At 37.5% G+C, this 19,220-nt stretch overlaps 1 protein-coding gene across 5 annotated transcripts in view; it reads right to left on the bottom strand.

The window, feature by feature from the left end:
* The window catches only part of DUS2 (dihydrouridine synthase 2), a 36,003-nt gene that overhangs the window by 5,949 nt on the left and 10,834 nt on the right, over positions 1–19,220 (bottom strand). For 4 of the 5 annotated variants that reach the window (XM_017824447.1, XM_017824444.1, XM_017824449.1 and 1 more), the window contains exons 12-16: positions 18,544–18,665; positions 15,736–15,879; positions 15,279–15,366; positions 14,580–14,653; positions 12,878–13,381 (exon numbers count right to left, since the gene is read on the bottom strand). In XM_017824447.1, the coding sequence (XP_017679936.1) occupies positions 13,144–13,381; positions 14,580–14,653; positions 15,279–15,366; positions 15,736–15,879; positions 18,544–18,665 (666 nt within the window). In that variant the 3' untranslated portion in view covers positions 12,878–13,143. Of the gene's footprint in view, positions 1–12,877; positions 13,382–14,579; positions 14,654–15,278; positions 15,367–15,735; positions 15,880–18,543; positions 18,666–19,220 lie in introns of those variants that run through there. The other variant, XM_017824448.1, reaches the window with a different exon arrangement.

The raw sequence follows: 19,220 nt of genomic DNA, 5'->3' as shown, positions 1-19,220 counted from the left end.
AGATGGCAACAAAACGTGTCCCTCAAATAATTAAGTGCTCTTTTAAACTGAAACCATAGGGGTCCCATGAGTGGAATACAGTGACTTCCTTGCAAATACGCACTTTTAGCTGCTCTTTGCAAATTCGTATTATAGCACATTCACTATATGTGCAAAACTGGGCTTGTTTGCGCAGGGCTTGTGTGGTAGAGACAGTCTTTACTAAAATTTCAAAATTTTTAAAGGGTCATGTTATATGTTCAGAACTCACAGTTCAACTGGCATTTTATCTGTCCACAAACTACATGGTGTTGCCCTGTTCTTCAAAAAAAAGAACATCCACCTATAAATCAGGCTTGTGTTAAGAGGACCAAGGAGATACTCACCTCTCCTTCTCCCTTCCACCCCAGATACAGCTGCAATTGCATACTGCTTTTGTATGAACAAGCTTGTTGTTACTGACTCTTGCAGTTTACTGGAAAATTAAAAATGAAAATATGCAGACTATTTTATAGCCCCATATAAATGTATAAACTTCCAAGATCCAGCGTGTTTGCCTATCCCCAAACCAGATACACAATATAGGTATTTGTATATAAAAATTTATAGGCAGAATTTTAGAAGCTCTACAACACTCAAAACAGAACTGTTAAGCAGCTGCTTATTCCCCACTTTTATGAATACAAGGCTGAATTATTACTCTATATAATAGAGTACTTGTTTTTCCATGAGGTAGGAGGTAATCCCTAACACTTTGTTTACAGGTCGTATCTGCCTCCCCAGTGACACTGCCAGAGCCTGGTAATTTTGCTGAAGGGCAGTGGGACTAGACTAAGTATCTTTCACATACTGACCAGGGTATATGCTCCCTATTTAGAATCTCTATAAAGAGATTCCAAAGAATATGCTTTTGTTTTAGGGAACAGAGGCACATTTTTGTTTTCATCCTCCCCTCCCCAGTCTTTCCCTTTAGAAATTACTCTTGGTAATCCTGCATGCTTGTGGTTTTTTAATCTGTAGACAAAAACATGGAGCCAGAAGTCAGATGAAAACTCAGATGCATACATTCTTTTAAAAGAATTTCTATCTTATGTAGGCTTATATAGATGTGGTAGGAACATGGAGCCAACTGTATTATTTTTGCCAATCTGCCTTCAAGTTCAAGAGTGAATAATGTCACAGATGTATATATGCTTTCCCAGATGTGTTATGGGGTTCACAAACAACTGTGTTTGTCTGTCACCTACCCCAGCAGCTGTGAGAAATACCTGGACTCCTCAGGAGGACATACTGTACAAGATATCAACACCTTGTTTGTTTTTTAAAATAGTAGAGTCTCAGGAGCATCATCAAAGAGTAGTGAGAAGAGGTTAGTGTGGATCCTGGAACAAGTTTTCTCTCAATTCTTTTCCCTGAACCTTTCCCTTCTCCATACATTTTTCCATCCCTTATGCTCTTTGGGGCCAGTTCAGGATGGAGAATCTCTCTGCAAACCTTGGCTTCATTCATAGGCAAGTAAAGCAAAGGATCAAACCTACTTGTCTGTCTAGAGCAATCAGAACTCCAAGTTTATCATTTAGAAATTGGACCATAAACTGAGCATTCATTTGGCCTCTGTATCTCAAGGCACTTTGAGAATGGAGCTTCTGTCTTCCCTACCTTAATCTGAGAGGGATTATTACTGAATTTGAGGACATGGTCAGACATGTGCAGCTGATCTGTATTAAGAGATGAACTCCTTCACACTGCCTGTATTTGCCAGTCCTCTCACATTTGCCAGCCTGAATACACATAGAACCACTCCCTAGCCTGGTTCTGTCAAAATAATCTGCTTTTTGTGGCAAATTATCGGAGAACCATAGGAAAGGAATGAAAGACAAATGCTCCTTTTTGTTGGCTCCTGTTACTCTAGGACTTGACAAGGTTCTCACTGAGAGTGAGATGGCTATTTATACCCTGATACAAAGTGAATGAATACCATAATTTAGAAGAAAGGAGTGAAATCTCACTAGGAAACCCTAGAAACTGTATAGCAGTTTCTTTAAAGAGAGGAACTGATGACCATTTGGAAAAATGTATTTATATTTTAATGATCTGCAAAGTTTAGCCTCTGGCAGTTCTATTTTAAAAATAATCTCTTACAATTAAAACCAGTTAACTCAGAAACTGCTGCAAGATGAAATCTATTTGATCTCTTGTCCACATTTTGAATTGCCACAAATTTTCTTTGTTGCAGAGCAACTTTCCTCCAAATATTAAATGTTGTTATCTTACATGCACAGAGAAGAGGCACAGCATCTGTTACACAGTCAAGAAACAACTGAGTGCCTTACTGCCAGGAAAGACGACTCACTTTGTACAGGAATGCTGTTTGTCTGTTAGACATGCAAGAATCCACTTAGCTTCAATTTCAGCTCATTTGTAGTTGCCAATATCTATCCTTTAAATACTTACAGCCACCACTTCTGTGTTGAAAAGGTATCTGTTTTCATCCCTCATTTTAGAGTGAGACATTGTCCAAAGCATCTGGTAATGTGAACTGTGGGGCCCTGGATAGCACAGGAACTACATAACCTGGTTCAAAGGCATCCGAGATGAGAATAAAAGTGGTTCATGAGTGGTTCTTTTGGCAGCAGTGGCCCTTGGTTATCAAAAAATTCCACCTAACAAAACCACTCTATCTTGCAGGCTTGTTTTTACTCTGCATCAGTTCCCTGGGCTAGGTAGCCAAAGGATTGTACACACAGTTGCACTTGCAGAACTGAGAGTGAGATGCAGGGGCAGGAGGTCCAGGGTACTTTTGTAGAATGGACTTCACAAGACACACTTGTAAACTTGACTTGACCACAGTGTATCTGAACCATAGACAGAGGACTTCAGCCTGTGTAGGCACGAATCTAAACTTTTTTCAGAGCATTAATTTGCTAGACATTTACAAGTGGGCTGTAGTTTCAATAATTATTTCAAAATGCTCTTTGTTTTCAGGAAACTATAGTGGGTAAAACAAGATATTTAATTTTAGATTCTACCCTTGACTGAATTGTTTATCAGTTGCCATGATCCCTACTGAGAACTAGCAAGAAGCAATAAAATGCCTAGGGTTTGAAAGATACGGTCTTCTCTAAAAACACAATCTAGGCTCAGAAACAGAGATTTCCATCACAAACTCGCACTGCTGCCATATGCATCAAAATCGATGGGTAGCCCACCTGGATTAGAACTATTTTACCATTCAGTAATGCAGATACTGGCCCACCAATTCCCCGTGACTGAGAGTGGATGTACACTGTAGGCATTTTTAGAGCTCATGCAAGCATAGCCAGCCTAGCTGTAAAGCAGCTGTATCAGCTGTTGTTAGCAGAACCCTTGCAGCACAGATTTCATTGCAGGGGTACATGATGTTCTACAAAAGTGAATTAAATACTTGAGAAGTTTAGCCAGCTCCAAGATCTGTTTCTGTCCAGCTGTTCTGCCAGTAGACAGTCATTGTAACTGGTATTTTAACAATACAACTTCAGTTACAGGGAAATACCATTTGTCTTGGCTGCTCCCAGAAATCACAGAACTTACAAAGCAAACTGTGTCCCAAGGTACCGTATTCTTGTTCAGGAGGGTTCTGTTGCCATGATTCTCATTGTTTGTATGGACAATTTAATGCAAAAAATTAAAAGTCTCATTTGATTAATATGAACCCTGCCCATAAACAAGATCCATAAATGCAAAGGTTAGACTGCCAGGAAGTACTTCTCTGGGCCTGAAACTAATGAGGCTGTGGCTGTACTGACCTTTCCTAGGTGATAAATATTGACTGAAGCAGTTCCCATTTTCACTCCTTAGGCGCTTTCAGTTCCCAGGTACTCTTTCTCACCAAGGTGTCATCTTTGCTGTTGTGCCATCACTAACACTTTTGTGGTACCAAAGTGAATCACATCAGGGAATTGATTCAGCTGCAAAATAAAAGCAACCACAAGCGTCTGTGCTGGCAAAAGGGAGGAGGCAACAAGTGAAAGAGATTGCAACAAGAAGCAGGAGGCAACGACTTGATACCTTGGTTGGAACCACAGGTATCATGTGAGCCTTGAAAACACACACTGGTGTCTATGCTAACAGAGGATATGGAATTGTAATGGGGTGAAATTACTGGTGAGTGAGAATAGCTCAATGAAAGAGCTCAGAATAGACATCAAGTCAGCTTTCACAGTCCCTTGCCTTAGTTATCTCCACACTATTCCTTTCAAGAAAGAAAGCATTTAACATGTTTGAATTCAATGCTACAGTAGTTTATTCAGTAGCTTTGCATGTCTCTGAGAAATGTGTGTTATTTGTTTCAAGAATAATTAGTGCCAAGAATATACTGACAACATAGTTTGAACACAGTGTCATTCCAATACACCGATGAGACTCAAGAACAGGCAGCAACTTCCTTAACTGATGGTCATTCAATACCCCTTTTCAGCATTCTTTAGCTCACATCCCATCTCAAATAAATATAATACATTTGATGAAAAATTTCATGCAGTCACCAGGAATACTGGATATCAGCTCCTTCTTAGGCACACAAATTAAAAATTTCAAACAGAAAAGAGCTTGAGGTAAAATTCCTTGACTAAATAGCTTTTAGGTTTGTGAGAACTTAGATCCGAAGTATGTTACTTTAATCCATCTAATTCAATCAGCATTTCATCCTTTATAAGTAATTCGGACTAAAGCTTCATAGTCAACTAGTGAAAACTTGAAACAATGCTGATCTTCATTTTAAACAATCTCCTGTCAACAATCACATCTAAGAAAGTATATCGCTACTTCCCATATTTGTAGTGGGCAGATCTGAATTCAGGACATCATCCAAGATCTCAGAACCATATCTAAATCACCAATAAAAGCACTCACGGAGATAGTAAATCATTTACTCTGACATTTATATCCCTTTATGTAACACCAATTCCAGATCCCCGACTATTTTAACTTTTGTCTCACCAGTTCATCCACAACACATTCTTTAAGCTGCTTTGCATAGTTTTTCTTTCTCTCATGTCTTGATTATAACACGAATCCACTTTGAGCTTCTTCCTTCTTTACCACATCCATCCTTATCTCTCACAGAGAGCACAAAAAGCATAAAAATATGTACTCCAGTTCTCCTCTATTCTTGTGAAAAATGGGTCAGTCAGCTTTGTGCTCCTCCCTGCCTTTTACCCTTTGTATGGTTATATCCTGTTCTACTGTTCAGCTTTGTTCTCTTAGATGGTTAATTCTTCATAGCAGATGCTCCATACAATCTTAACACTTTGCCTATTTTGGATTTTGCTACAATACAGATAATAAAATTATATTCCACACAGACCTGAATTTCATCCGGATCAACCAAAAAACCCCAAACCTGTGCATAACTGCTGATGTTAGTCAGAAAAGTAATGCCAGAATCTATTTTTAGACACTGTGTTAAGTTTCACTCACTTTTGATAATCTGCATTTTCCTTTTGTGGAGTTATGTTTTGTTTATAGCTTAGAAATTGTGTGTGAGATCTCATGGGATGACCTTTAAAATAAACCAAGCTTAACATCTTGATCTCCACAGTGGCGTGGGAGTCTAAAGATGTGGTTGAAGATACCTGTTTCTCGTTAGAAGGAAACTAATGACAGATCATGCCACTTCCTCACTTATCAAGGAAGATCCTCTTGATGCTAGTTTTATGTTAAACTACAGCAGTTCACCATGCACTGGGGGTGTATTTCAAGTTGTTGACAGAGCTCAATACTGTATATTGTTCATTAAATAATCTATACAAATTAACAGAATAAATTTAATAGTTATGCAAACCTTATCAACTTGTCTGCAAAATACCGAGCAGTCAATAAATGGGAAGTATACTGGATAGAAATATGCCAGATATTTCCCAGTTCCATTTCTTCAATCACAAGGAAGCATAAGAGATAACTGCATGTATTGGTTGGGATCTTCTCATCACACTAACTTCTGTGATAATTTGCACAGAAACGTCAAAGAATGAAAATTTTAGGAGATCAGCTACATCACAAACAGTAACAGTACGAACTCCACAGATGCCCTTATCACTGACCCCAAGTCTTGATCTGGAGATACTGTACTTGAAAGGACTAAAAAGTATTTTAATTGCCCTCTTCTTTTTCTGCCACTGGTGTTTGTGCTGCGGTTGTCAACAGGATGTTTCATGCTAAGAACTGGAATGTACCCAGCAGCTCATTCTACTTTATTTAAAACATCCTTAATATCTGCATAGGTATTATTGTGAGTGCAGACTGCTAGAGCAATGCAAGAAGAAATAGAGTTAGTTGTTTTCTGTGAGTTTAGGATCCATGTCAGTACAATGGCAGTGTGCATGTGGGGTTCTAAAGTATAGGGGAAGTGAGAAGAGTGAACTGTGTGGGTGAAATGTTCTCTCCGAACAGGTGACCCAGTGAATTCACAGGCTGGGCTGAGAGGAAAATAGTACACAATGGGAACGAGGCAGTGATAGGTGAAGATGTGAGGTTTTCTAACAGGATGAGGTTAGCTCTTCCTTTCATGACAATACATCAACCCTTTCTGTAAAATCTCCTTTTCATCTAAATTACCTTTTGTTTTTTTAATTAAGAAGTATGAAGAAAATAACAAAGTGGAGGTGGATCAAATCTGTTTGTCTTCAGTGCGTTTCTCTATAAAATTAAATGGAAACTCTATCCCCTGTCATACTTTGAGCTGTGTTTGCCTCCGTGGCATAAGGCATCATTTTAAATAAATGCTGTGTTACATATTTTGTCTCTAACAAAGAATTGAGAATCCTCCTACAGACTCCCAAGAGTTACAATACTGAATATGAACATGAAAATGGGTAAATGCTGAATCTACAGGTAAAGTACTGTGCCAGTACTACTGTACAGGAAGACATTAGTGACTAGTTTTCTTTTTTTTTTCCTCTCTATTTATCCCTTAACCCAGCATTGCTGTCATTATAGGACATGCACATTCTCAAGTCATGCTGCCTAGTCTTGCACGTCACCCATACTAGTGAGCAAACTGATTTTACAGCCTACACTGCAACATTTGCCATGCTGATAAAACTTAATGGGAGAGAAGGTAATTTATTAAATCACTATTAATTCAGTATTCACAATGCAATATTTCTGCAGCCTAGAGGCTATAAACTTTCTAAGAACTACAACTGTTTTCCATGTTCAAGCAGAACAAAATATGAAAGCTGCTATTAGTTGTAATAAGAGAATGTCACAGGGCGACACAGTAAACTAGAATTACCATGCCACTTATATGATAGGTAGGCATCTGTAACTAACTGTACAGTGATTTACTGGTTTAATCCTGCAGTCTCAATATTCCACCTCTCTGAAATCATATCATTCTGATGCCCTTGTGAACACTCCATCTTCCATTCATTCCCATCTAAGGATCTGAACACCTAATGTTCAATTAACTTCTGAAAAAAACCCAAATCCTTACAAAAACCTCTTTTGTATGCCATACAGGGGAAATAAATGCACACTTCTGCTTGAGTGAAACTGTCTCATAGTGATCTTCAGATCTCATGGGTTTTGTGGTTCATATAGGTACCACTTCTTAGACATGTTTACTTATGTTCTGCCTGGTGTTCAGGATTTGGCTCTATTTCAGCACAGAAGAAAACAATGACAATGGTTTCAGCTATTAAATTTTTTGTTGCCTGAGATTTCTATATAGAACAGATATGCAGATGGCCAGGGAATTCACCTTAAATTTTATAACGATTCAGAGAGCTAATAAAACAGTAAACTACAACAACAACAAAGTTTTTGATACAAGAGAAACTTAAAGAAAAATGCAGTAGCTAATTTTCTAAGTAAATAAGCATACACTCGATCAAACCATGTAAGTCACCAAGAAGCTTCCCAACGAAATATGATTAGAGCCTGATTTTTTTTTTTTTTACCTCAAAAAGATAATCTTTTCCAACACTGGAAATTAAAAAAGGTAAAAATGTACTAGCTTTTATTTTAGTATCTTTGTAACTCTCACTTTTCTCAGACCACAATGAGGGAAACCACTTTATCAGTTTCTGTTTAAGAAGTCTGACATAAAGCTCTCTGACCAACTGCTAACAATCCTTGCTGACACCTGTGCACAGACAGTGGCAAGTACACGGGCATGCATGGCACATGCAGCAGCCTAACACTGCATAGATAAGTTTGCAAAGCAATGGAAAACAGGACTAGGAAAGGTAGCATGTTTACATAGTTTTAAAATAGCTAAAAAGTTGAAGATCTGTATTCAAATCCAGTTCTGTCAGCTCTATGCAATAGAATACTAATAAAAAAATCCATGGTCACTCATACATAGATTATATTAATTTCATTTTTCACAATGACATACGCATTAAAAAATGTATGGAGCTTATCAAGGAAAAATAAGTTAAAATGAGTAAAGTGTCAGATTTGTACTACTCTCTAAACTCTGTAAACTCTCTCTTTACTCTGTAAACTCTCACAAGAGGATCTCTCTCAGACAATGATTTTCTAAAAATGAAAAACAGAGACTCTTCCACCATGCCAGGGCAAGGGAAAAGTATTTATTTATTTAACTAATAGATATTTAACAGCAGATTCACATTAACTCCTGCAACAGTTTCAAGTGGGAGCTAAGTGAACACCACAAGTGATGTATATTTTTAAGCCTCTCTCATAAAAGCCACTGAGGTTAGTGCTCCTTTGAGCACGGATGATTGAACTAGACTCCCTCTGGAGCTCAGCAATTCTTCTCCTTAACTGACCTAGGCAACTGTTGTTTAACAATACACAAGGCACTCCCTCCTCACCAAAGACTTACTTTTCATGTTTAGCTTTTAATGTTTTTCATCAGCTTTGTCATCAGCAACTCTGAATAAAAGCCTCAAACATTGGCCTCCTGCACTGTGGTACAGATGGAACTTAAGCCTTCCAGGCCATCTCACTGACATCACATCTTGACTCAGAGTCCAAATATAAGCAGATTCCTGTTTAATAAAGCAACAGTTCCCATTATGCTGAGCTCCTAGGTTTGATTAAAGAAGTAGGAATAAAATGCTTTTGTGAATTAAGATGTTTTTCTAGCTAACACCTGTTTGGGACCTCTTGCAATCTTGCCAGTTGACATGTTCGAAAAGAATGTTTTCTGCGGGTCATAACGGGCAAGTAAAAACCAAACCAAACCACACAACGTCCTACCTCCCCCTCCTTCCCCAGCAGCCCAAGGCATGCTCATCCTTTGAATCAGCGAGCAGCTGAGCTGACATGTGGTTCACTTGCCAGTTTCTGAAACTGCAGTACTGGGGAACTCTAGGATTTTGATATTCAAACTCTGTATTTGAACCGCCAACATTTAACCTCACATTCCAGGGCGGGGTTGGGCTCAGAGCCCAGGACATTCCAAAAAGCATTCCAACCAGCAAGGCCCTGGAGGTAGCCCCACAGTGAGTGCATCCACGCTAAAGGCTAGTAAAAATATCTCTGCCTTCCCATTCAGGTTTCTAGTAATCAGAGTACATGTAGGCTAAAGGGAGGACAAGCTACAGTTCTGTCAACAGCCACAGACCATACTTTGGCAGGTATCATTACAAATACTTTCTGCAGCATCAAGATCAAGTAAAAAATAAAACTGCTTTTTTGTTCACTGACAGTAGCCCTGGGAAAGAAGAAACCAGTTGTGTCACTGAGTTCCATACGATTAATAGTGAAACATTTTCACTAAGCAAATACTTAAAATAGAGCACAGCTCTGATCAGTATTGACCAAGTACCATATTCACACCACATTAAAACTGAGAAAAAAATTCTGAAAAGTGAGGCTAAATATCCTCCAACCCAACTGTGGTCTCAATTGCCACCCTATGCAAGAATGCAGAAGTGCAATGGCTGGATCACTAAATACTGCAGAAGTCAGCATATTTTTGGGAAGAAAAAAAAAACCTGCCACCTTCTGTTTATGGTAAGTACAGCAGAGAACAGAAGCACGGGAGAAACTAATACCGAGTCACCAGTGTTGTTTGCTCTTTAAAAGTAATGTGAATAGAACAATTTCTAGAAGAAAAGCACTGGTCACTGAAGTAATTACTTTAAAATCAGTGCTGAAAAGGGAACATAATGATAAATACAATTATTCTATCTGGTTAGGGTGAATTGAATTATCGAAGTAGGATAAATCACCACACATTAGTTGTAACATATTTAAGAGGAATGAAAGTATGTAACAGAAAGTCATTAAATCACAACATTCTGACATGCACATAGACATATATACAATTGCAACTTTTCTTTGGTTCTTTTTGAGATCCATAAAGAGTGTCAAGCATGTTATGCTTTCTAGCCACTTGCCAGAATTTACAGTCCTCTTATATTTAGCATTGAAAGCTCATCCCAACAGAGTGACTCCTCACTCTCACTTTTACAGGCTCTGTTTGTCCTATCCATAACTACAGCACAGACAACTCCATTAATGTGTACAACCAGTGCAGTGACCTACACATTGGCAACCACGTAATAATTTCAGGAAGGATCTGAAAACATGCACTTATTAGAAAACAGAAACATCCTCTCAGATTTTAGCACCCATTTGATTTAACATAAATACAATATATACACTTTGCAGACTTGTGTTAACACAGCATTTGTTTCAGCTCATAGTGAACTACGTAGCCAGTGTTATCCAGCTCTCTCCATCAACCAAGCCCCGGTTTGCCGGTAAAGCACCTACATGCTGGGTACTCGTACAACCTTTGTTTAGGTATCAAACTTCAACTACAGTTTCATGTGAATTTTTGACAGCATGCTGCAGAAATCTGCTCAGCTGTTCAAATAAACCAAAGATTTCCACATTCTCAAGCACCACTGGAACACCTGGCTCTTGCCATAATCCTGTGCTCTGAACTGCATTAAGTCACTTGCTGGAAGGAAACAATACAAAAAGTCTACGTAGGCTGTACCTCACTAAGGAGGCAGGAGGATGAGTATTTGGATCATGTGACAAAATATGAGGAGAAAAAAAAAAGGTACAAGTACTGTTATGAGGGCCTTGGCTCCCAGTTCATTTTAACTTCCACCAATCCACAGTAATTGCTGCCATACAAGTCTACACTGTATTTAGACACCATCACCTATAATATCCAAAGATTCAATTTGCATTTTAGACAGCCAATGATGACAAGAGACAAAGCCAGATTCTTCTAAGTGATAAAAAATACCTGATGAGGGGACTGGAGAAGCTGTACTTTCCTCAGTGGTTCTAAGTGACAGGACAAGAGGCAGTGGGCACAAATTGAAATAAAGGATATTCTATGCAGAAGAAGAAAAAGAACCCCCACTTCTGTTTATCATAAGGGTGCTCAAACACCAGAACAGGTTGCCAAGAGAGGTTGTGGAATCGCAGTCCTGGAAAATGCGTGAAACCCAGTTAGACACAGTCCTGGGAAACTTGCTCCAGTTCACTCTTCTTTGAGCATGGGGTTTGGACCAGATGATCTTCAGAGGTCCTTTCTACACCCAAACATTCTATGATTCTATTAGATTAGACCTTGCAAGTCACACTGCTAACAGGACCTAACAACTACTTTTTCTCTATTTTGATGGCCCCAAACAGTTCTGACAAAAACAAGATACCCAGATAGAACTCACAATAGAAAAATTGCTACTTCTGAAATTTCTGATTAATACTGCAAATTCTTTTGCTGCTTTGGAGTAGCACTTAAGTTATATCAAATGTAAGTGTATTTAACTGCACTTACTGCAATGTCCAAAATGAACATGAAAAGCTTTCTTCTTAGACTGCATATATTTACTATACATTACTCTGATGTGAACAGCAGACATTTTATCTCTGAATACACAATTTTTAATTTCACAGCTCTGAACTGGTGAGATACTGTTCTTCCTTTTTCAAAGAATGGTTTAGTGTCAGCACTATCACTTGAGGAAAAGATTCAAAATTTTATATAGGAAGAGTATTTCTGAACAACATCCAAATGAATTATATTTTGTACATTTTTATGCAAAGTACTTTAGGGATCATGGCATGATATATTCCTGTCATTTTGTTTTCAGAACAGAACTGATAATCTCACGAGCTCTCATGCTGTTAAGGGAAATTAAACCACTGTTTAAATAAACCGTTAGTAAATGAAATCCCTGAATTCTTCTGGCATTCTTTTGGGGATTCAGAACTCTAATTAAAATTAGACAAGCTCAGCTGGATTGCTGTGAATCAGACTGGGTCTGTATCCTCTCTTGGCATATGGCATGTACTTATAGTTTACTTTAATAGGAAGTTGTGATGATGGAAAATGAAGAAGAGAAAATGTATCTTTGATTGAGACCACCAGTATCACCAACAGCTAATTACTGAGACAAACAAGGTCACATTTCAGGAACATAAAAGGCCATATTTGGATTCCCATTATTGCAAGTAATATACTTGCAGACATTTATGAGGACTTTCAAGTTCGAAAGAATAAAACATCTGAAAGTGCCTTCATTCAACAAATTCATGGCTACCAGACTGGCTTCAATTCCCCACTGGAAAGACATAATTGTAATACTTAAGACCAGGAAAGGATGGTTAATTCTATTGTCATGTTTCTGAAGAGAAAAATGTAGTTGAAACTATGAAAGAAGAATGTTATTTTAATGCTTAGTGTTACAATTGTTAAGTCCTTCTCTCTGCAAAAACTTTTTCTTGATACCTGATGGGCGTAAACAAAGCTTGCAAGGCATGCATAAAACTCATAATTTTCCTACATTAATTTTTCTAACTACACAGTTGCATAAGGAATCCATCTGCTTACAGATGATATATTAATATTAATACATCACTTACCAGCACACCATAGATTTCTTAAAAACAAGTAATAAAAGCAATGACAAAATTGCTTTGAAAATACCTGATATTTGAAAAAAATTTATTAATAGGGATAATCTTCTCCATGTTCTTTAAAATCAAGTTCCTAATTTATCCTGTCTGAAAGGCACCATAGGGACATAGTGAGTGGTGAACAGTAAACATCCCATTGGCATTTTTCATACCTGGGGAATTCATCTGTCTCTGAGAGAATCCAAATGAAATGTGAACAACAAGATATACAAATAGGAGATAATCTGTAGCTGCATAGGCATGAAACCTCTAATTTCCATGCTATCGTGGCATCTTAGGCACATTCCTGTCAGAAGTTTCTTCAATAAAATTAGCTTTTTTATGGGAAGGTTCAGCAAGATCTTCTCCATGGTCTTTGTTATTCAAGCGCTCCTGGTCTTCCCTCTTGCGTTTGTTAATCAGGTGATTTTCTCCCTCACACAGCTTTCCCTCTGGGACACCCAGTGTTCTCAGACAGACAATAGCTGCAGCCTGTTCTGCTAGTTTCTTGGACTTGTCCCTGAAGAGCAAGCAGACAGAGCACAGGTAAAAGAAGAAACTGAAGTCTCTACACTGCCAAGAGAATTTCCTGTCTCTGATGCAACATCATAAACAAAGAGCATTTGTAGTCATCTCATAGCAGAAGAACAAAATAGGTCAGTTCCAGAAATTATTTGAATCTTGCTAGGTATCAAGTGTTGATGCATCACTCCTGATGTAATATTCCTTGAAAATTTGTTTCTATCAGGTCTTGTGCCTCAAACACTCTTCATTTCAAAGGTACAAAGTCAATGTGTGTTTGGCCCAAGTGGTCAGAAATCCTCAGAAAGTTAACTTTTACAAATCTGATCGCTAAACAAAACTAACTGAGTTATGAAGGATCACTTTTCCTGAAAGAGACTCAGGCTTAAATATACTCTGGCAGGCAAACAAGTTCATTGACGCTGACAAAAGTAGGAACTGTCCCATAATAATAAAAATTCTATCATTTTTGGGAGGTACTGCAGATCACCCATTTGTGAGATTCAGTATTTGAAAACATTTTCTTCTCAAAGTTTCATATCAGCTGAGCTTAATTTCCTAAAGTCTCTGAGCAGAAAGGTTGCAAGGCAGCAATTGCTGTGTGCATTTGTCCTCTTTAAAATGTTCAATGTGCAGTCAACTCCAGTATTAATGGATGATTGTACAAGATAGCGTTGTGAAACATTAGAGCAGCCCTGGATGTAACTGCTAATGAACTGTGATCCCCAAGAAGCCACTGCACTGTCCTCTCCTTCACTATGTGTAGACACTTAATCCTGATTTCTTTTTGGGAATGGATCTGCTGTGGTGGCTGAAGACACTTCCCCCTAAACATTCCCCTCTGCCTCCTTTGGTTAGTTTCTGAACTCAACACATACAGAACTGAACTGTGTCACCTATTTGCACCCCTTCCAATAGAACTTGTGGACTAACACACAAAGTGAATTAAAATTGGTAACCATTTACTTGATTATGCTAATGCTTACTTCCTCTCGTCACAGTCAATTCTCAGAAATTTTTAAACCTTTCTCCCTCCTAGAGGTAGCTTTAGAACATAGTTTTTAGTTGACCTATATCAAAGTCAACTGGAATAGAGCGGAGTGCCCTTTTATTGCAAGTTTTTTAATATTGCAAGTATTTTAAGCAACATTTCAGAAACAAAAATCCAGCTGGAAAAACCATTAAGGACAGCTTACCATAGAGTTGATCGGTATTTTCGCTCAGCTACTGTCACTACTGAACAGAATAATCTATCCAATGGTCTTTGAACCTGTGGGAAAAAAAAATTAAAAGGGAGGGGGGTATCAAAAAGCAGTCATGTCATTTACAGAAGAAACAACATCATCAAGATTCTTTGATAAGTGTAGAGACAAGAACAACAAGTAACAGCTTTAAAATTACTGTAATTCACACCACAAATTTAATCTTGCATATTTAACAGTAAAATATAAGAAGAAATTGTCCAAAATGCAAATATTTTGCTTTGCAAAAATAAAAAATAATCAAATAATGCCTCCATCTAACAAAAAAGTTGCTCCTGTCCCATACAGTTCCTACCCATAACATGTGCAACAACAGAGAAAACATTCCAAGTCTAAATTCTTTACTTCACAGAAGTAGTAAAAGAAAGTCAGTCATCGGCTTCTATATAATGACCTGTAGTCACAGCAACTTCTTTCACACGTGAATCAAAACCAGATGGAAGGTCTGACTTTTTTTATTTTCTAATAAAATAAGCTACTATTTTCATACCTATGAGTGTTAACTTTTCTGAAGCTGCTTCCTCAAAGAGCTATGCCAGACTGGGAAGCAGAATTTCCTCACTACCTTGAGTCCTAAAATACCTAATTTCATAGACAAGGCAGAGGGAATTTTGAGTTTCTTCATTGACTCACAGTTTCATAAACAGGCTGAGGATGCTTTTCTTTCCTACACCATTCCAGAAGATACATTTTTGGAGTAATCTGTGGTGGATATTCTCGCCTAGACACAAAAATTCGTGGTCAACAACTGTGCACAAAGTTCTATTTTAAAACAGACAGTGCTGCTTATTATATTACTTCTACCAGTTATTTGAGGTTTAACTTTACAGCTCAAATTATGAGAAAAATGCTGCTTCCTCATTAGATAACTCAAGTAACAGTAAGCCTGGAACTAAAGAACATCTTACAACAGCCAAATTGCACAGGAAGAGTGATGATTATGTAATGATGTACACGTATTGCCTCATAAAAACTCACTCGGTAAGTGCTGGTTTGCAAATTACTATTTTCAAAAACTGTCAGGCACTGTCAAACTCACAGTTGCTACTCACAGATGCAAGATAGCGAAAAACTTAATTTGTGTGCTTACTTGTCAAATCTAACAGCCATTTTTATTACATCTGGATCATCTACTTGGTCATCTTCATCTTGCGTCTCAGTTTCTAAAGACATTTTCTTTGCTTCAAAAATAGCTCTTGTTTCTTCATAGAAGTCACCCATTTCAAAGACTTCACTATTCAAACAGAATTCCTTCGTATTAGAGATCAGTTTATGAATTTTTGTATATCACATTATGGTAGAGAAAAATAAATACAGAAATCAATTGTGATTAAAGAGAGTATATGTGTATGGAGAATCAAATGAAAGCGTGGCTATATTCTACAAAGTGACATTATATAGTTTCTCTTTCAATTCTTATCAGACACTGTTGTGATACCAGCACTACATATGCAATTTGCAGCCTGAAAGTCCAGGCAGAATCAATCGGAAATACAGGTCTTGCAACGTCCAAGTTATTAGCTCAATCAGTAACTTGCAGGTGGATGAACTGGCAAAAAACATCTCCGTGTGACTCCTGGTGGATCAGCTCCACAAGGGCAATATGAGCAAGAAGTAGGAAAGAGATGCTTTTTCTAATTATAGTATTTAAAAATACCATAAGCAATAAACACTATAACATCCAAACCCCTCAAAATCTCACATTTCTGGCATCAGAATATTATTCACAAGTGTAAATATAAGGGAAGAAGCCATCAGGATTTGAGTCAAAGGTAGGATTCTCAAGTCCTTTTAAATTTCAGATCCAGGGCAAGCTGGATCTACTTTGTAAAACTGAGACTATTAATTTTCTGCAGATAATAACAGCAATAAAACCTGCAGCACAAGAAAACTTTTACTTTCTGACTGTTATGAGAATCCTCTTTGGTATGGGGCTGTTCAATGGTAAAATGAATGCTGGCCACAAAGCCATCTCCAACGCTCCAAGAGGAAAAGCAAAGAAGCTGAACAATGTCAACTTACACTTCTAAGAGAAGGCAATTTATTATGTACTGGTATGTAAATGTTTAGTCCAAAATGCAGCCCCTGTTCTCTTGCATTCAGTACTGAGGTTAAACCTCGCATGGCTGTAACGTGCCCTCACCACCAGGAGAGAGTACCATTTTTGTCTGAAGATGCACAGGTGCATTTTAAGTAACAGAATGTTCTTCAGTTACCTGGTCATGAAACAGGCTATTCAGAACAGGGCTTAAAGGACCGAGTCTGCTGACAGAAAGCAGTTTCAAAAATTTTCAAGTGTCTATGCCCCTCTCGTGCACACTGCTTAAGCCAAGTTTGAAGTTGGTATTGTCTTACATGTACAAAAACTGACAAAGTTCAATTCTGGCAGCTCCTAAAGAATTGTCAGGCACAGCACATAAACCCAAAAGTTTTACACTAGATCTCTACCCAGTGTTTATGTGTATAAACTGTGACACCTCTAATTACCTGTTTAAAGGCTTGACTCTCACTCTACAATTTCTTTTCTTTACATACTATGAACTACTGTTCATGCACTACCCTGTTGGCTAGGAATTATGTGAAGTTGTAAAAGATTGTTTCAGTTTCAATCTATATTATATGTCTTTTTTTCAAATTGGAAATCTACAATCAAAATAGTGTGTTACCATACTAAAAAGTTTTCAACTCTTTACATTGCCAAAGTGAAAAGTAACTTGCAAAGTTTAAAAGTTGTTCCTGGATTCCACTGCTCCTTTATGACTAATGAAGGATAGCTCCTTTTATATATGAAATACAAATTCCCTTCATTGTATTGAAATGTAATAATCACGGACAGAAGTATTTATAGAAAGCCAAAACTGGTAAAAGGCAATAAACTGGCAAAAAGATTGCAGTCATTTCCACTAATTTTGAACATGAAAAGAATGCTGACTAGGGTTTGCGAGAAAACAATAAATTCGTTTACAAAATATTTCAAGCTTTCAACATTTCTATCCATTTTCATACACGTAAGATATCAAACAGTTTCAGACTGTTTACAAGAACAAGGAGTCTCTTCCCCTCCATTCCATCAGAAGTATAATTATATCACACTACATGGATATCACACATGCAAGCTCACACCTTTATTTTGGGATGGTTCGGTTTGGGATGGTTCCAAACCTGAATTCCCCTAATTCTGTGTGAATTCTTTAATTCCATGCTTATTTTATGGTTTCTCACAAAGCTTTCCTTCTTCCTTTTCTGTCCTCCCCTTTGAGAAATTTCATCCAGACTGTTTCAGATGTCCAGGATGACAAGATTCATTAAAGCTACTATATTTCCTCAAAAAAGCTGTCATTATTCATTAATATATTCCAGGTATGAAAAGCAGCACAAAAGAAATACCTTGAAGTACCACACAGACAACCCTCATACATTATTTTGAGTTTATCTCTAAGTGTTCATTTAAAATAGACATGTGGCTGTAAATATTCCAGTAACATTAAAAACCCCACATGCAAGAGGCAAAATTAAAACCAATAAATATCCTTGGAAGGAGACAAGCTCCACACTATTAACCTCCAGACTGACACTAGAGAATGCTGAAACTTTTCTTGATCAGTTAATGTAAATATTGAATAAATGCCTGTCACTCAATGAAGCACCAATCAAATTAGTATTTTAGTTGAAATTAGTTGAATATTTCAGGGTTAAAGATTTAAAATCTGAGCATGAAGGAAACCTGGCAAATTTACTGTGTTATTTCACATCTTACTAACTGGATTTTTTTTGTTTGTACATTTTTGGGGGGTTTGCAACTTCTGAAGGTATGAAATGCCAGGCAGTGCTACAGACAGAGAAGTGATGTGCAGGTTTAACAGAGAGTATAATTCCTGTGTTTGAAGCACAAGCTTACCAGATCTCCTGTGTGGACTGTGCAGCATGTAGCTTCTTACCCTGAGCAGTTTCCAACTGTTCTCTTAACATCTGACACAAACAGTATTTTGTGTTGGTATAGTGATTATCGTATCTCACTGCCTGAAGGAGAGACACAGAGCATTTAAAAACACACCTAACAAATTTATCTTATATTTTGCTTATGTCTCTTGATAACTTTCAAAATCATTTTTGAAAGGCAAATCATAACGCAGTTTCCTCGATAACATATTCAACACCACTATGAATGTGACTATAATCTGATTATTTTGGCATGACTTCATGAACCAAAATTCAACTTATTCATATACTCATGAAGAAAGAGCTGACCAGTTTACGTCACCAACTAGCAATGCACTGTTATTTTAGTAAGTAACTGGTAAATGGCAAGTTCGAATTTTTAAAAACCAAATCATTTTGAATTAATGACATGATCGAAGCTACAGATTTCTGATTAATTTCCTATTACATCCTTAAAATAGTGTCTTTTGAATAACAGATAAAACTTTATATACCAGGTGACTCAGCTAAGAGAGCTACAGTACTACAATACAGCATTACTTTATTGGCAAATCATTCCCTTTGCTTCCTTGCTGTGAATAATTATTGACAATATTTGTGAAAAGTAATTAATTTCTAAAAATGAATCTAGCAGAA

This window comes from Lepidothrix coronata, unplaced genomic scaffold (genome assembly GCF_001604755.1).
Source record: "Lepidothrix coronata isolate B3197 unplaced genomic scaffold, Lepidothrix_coronata-1.0 Scaffold110, whole genome shotgun sequence".
NCBI lineage: Eukaryota > Metazoa > Chordata > Aves > Passeriformes > Pipridae > Lepidothrix > Lepidothrix coronata.
The sequence above is the reverse complement of the archived record's forward strand: the minus strand, read 5'-3'. Positions and strand labels throughout refer to the sequence as shown.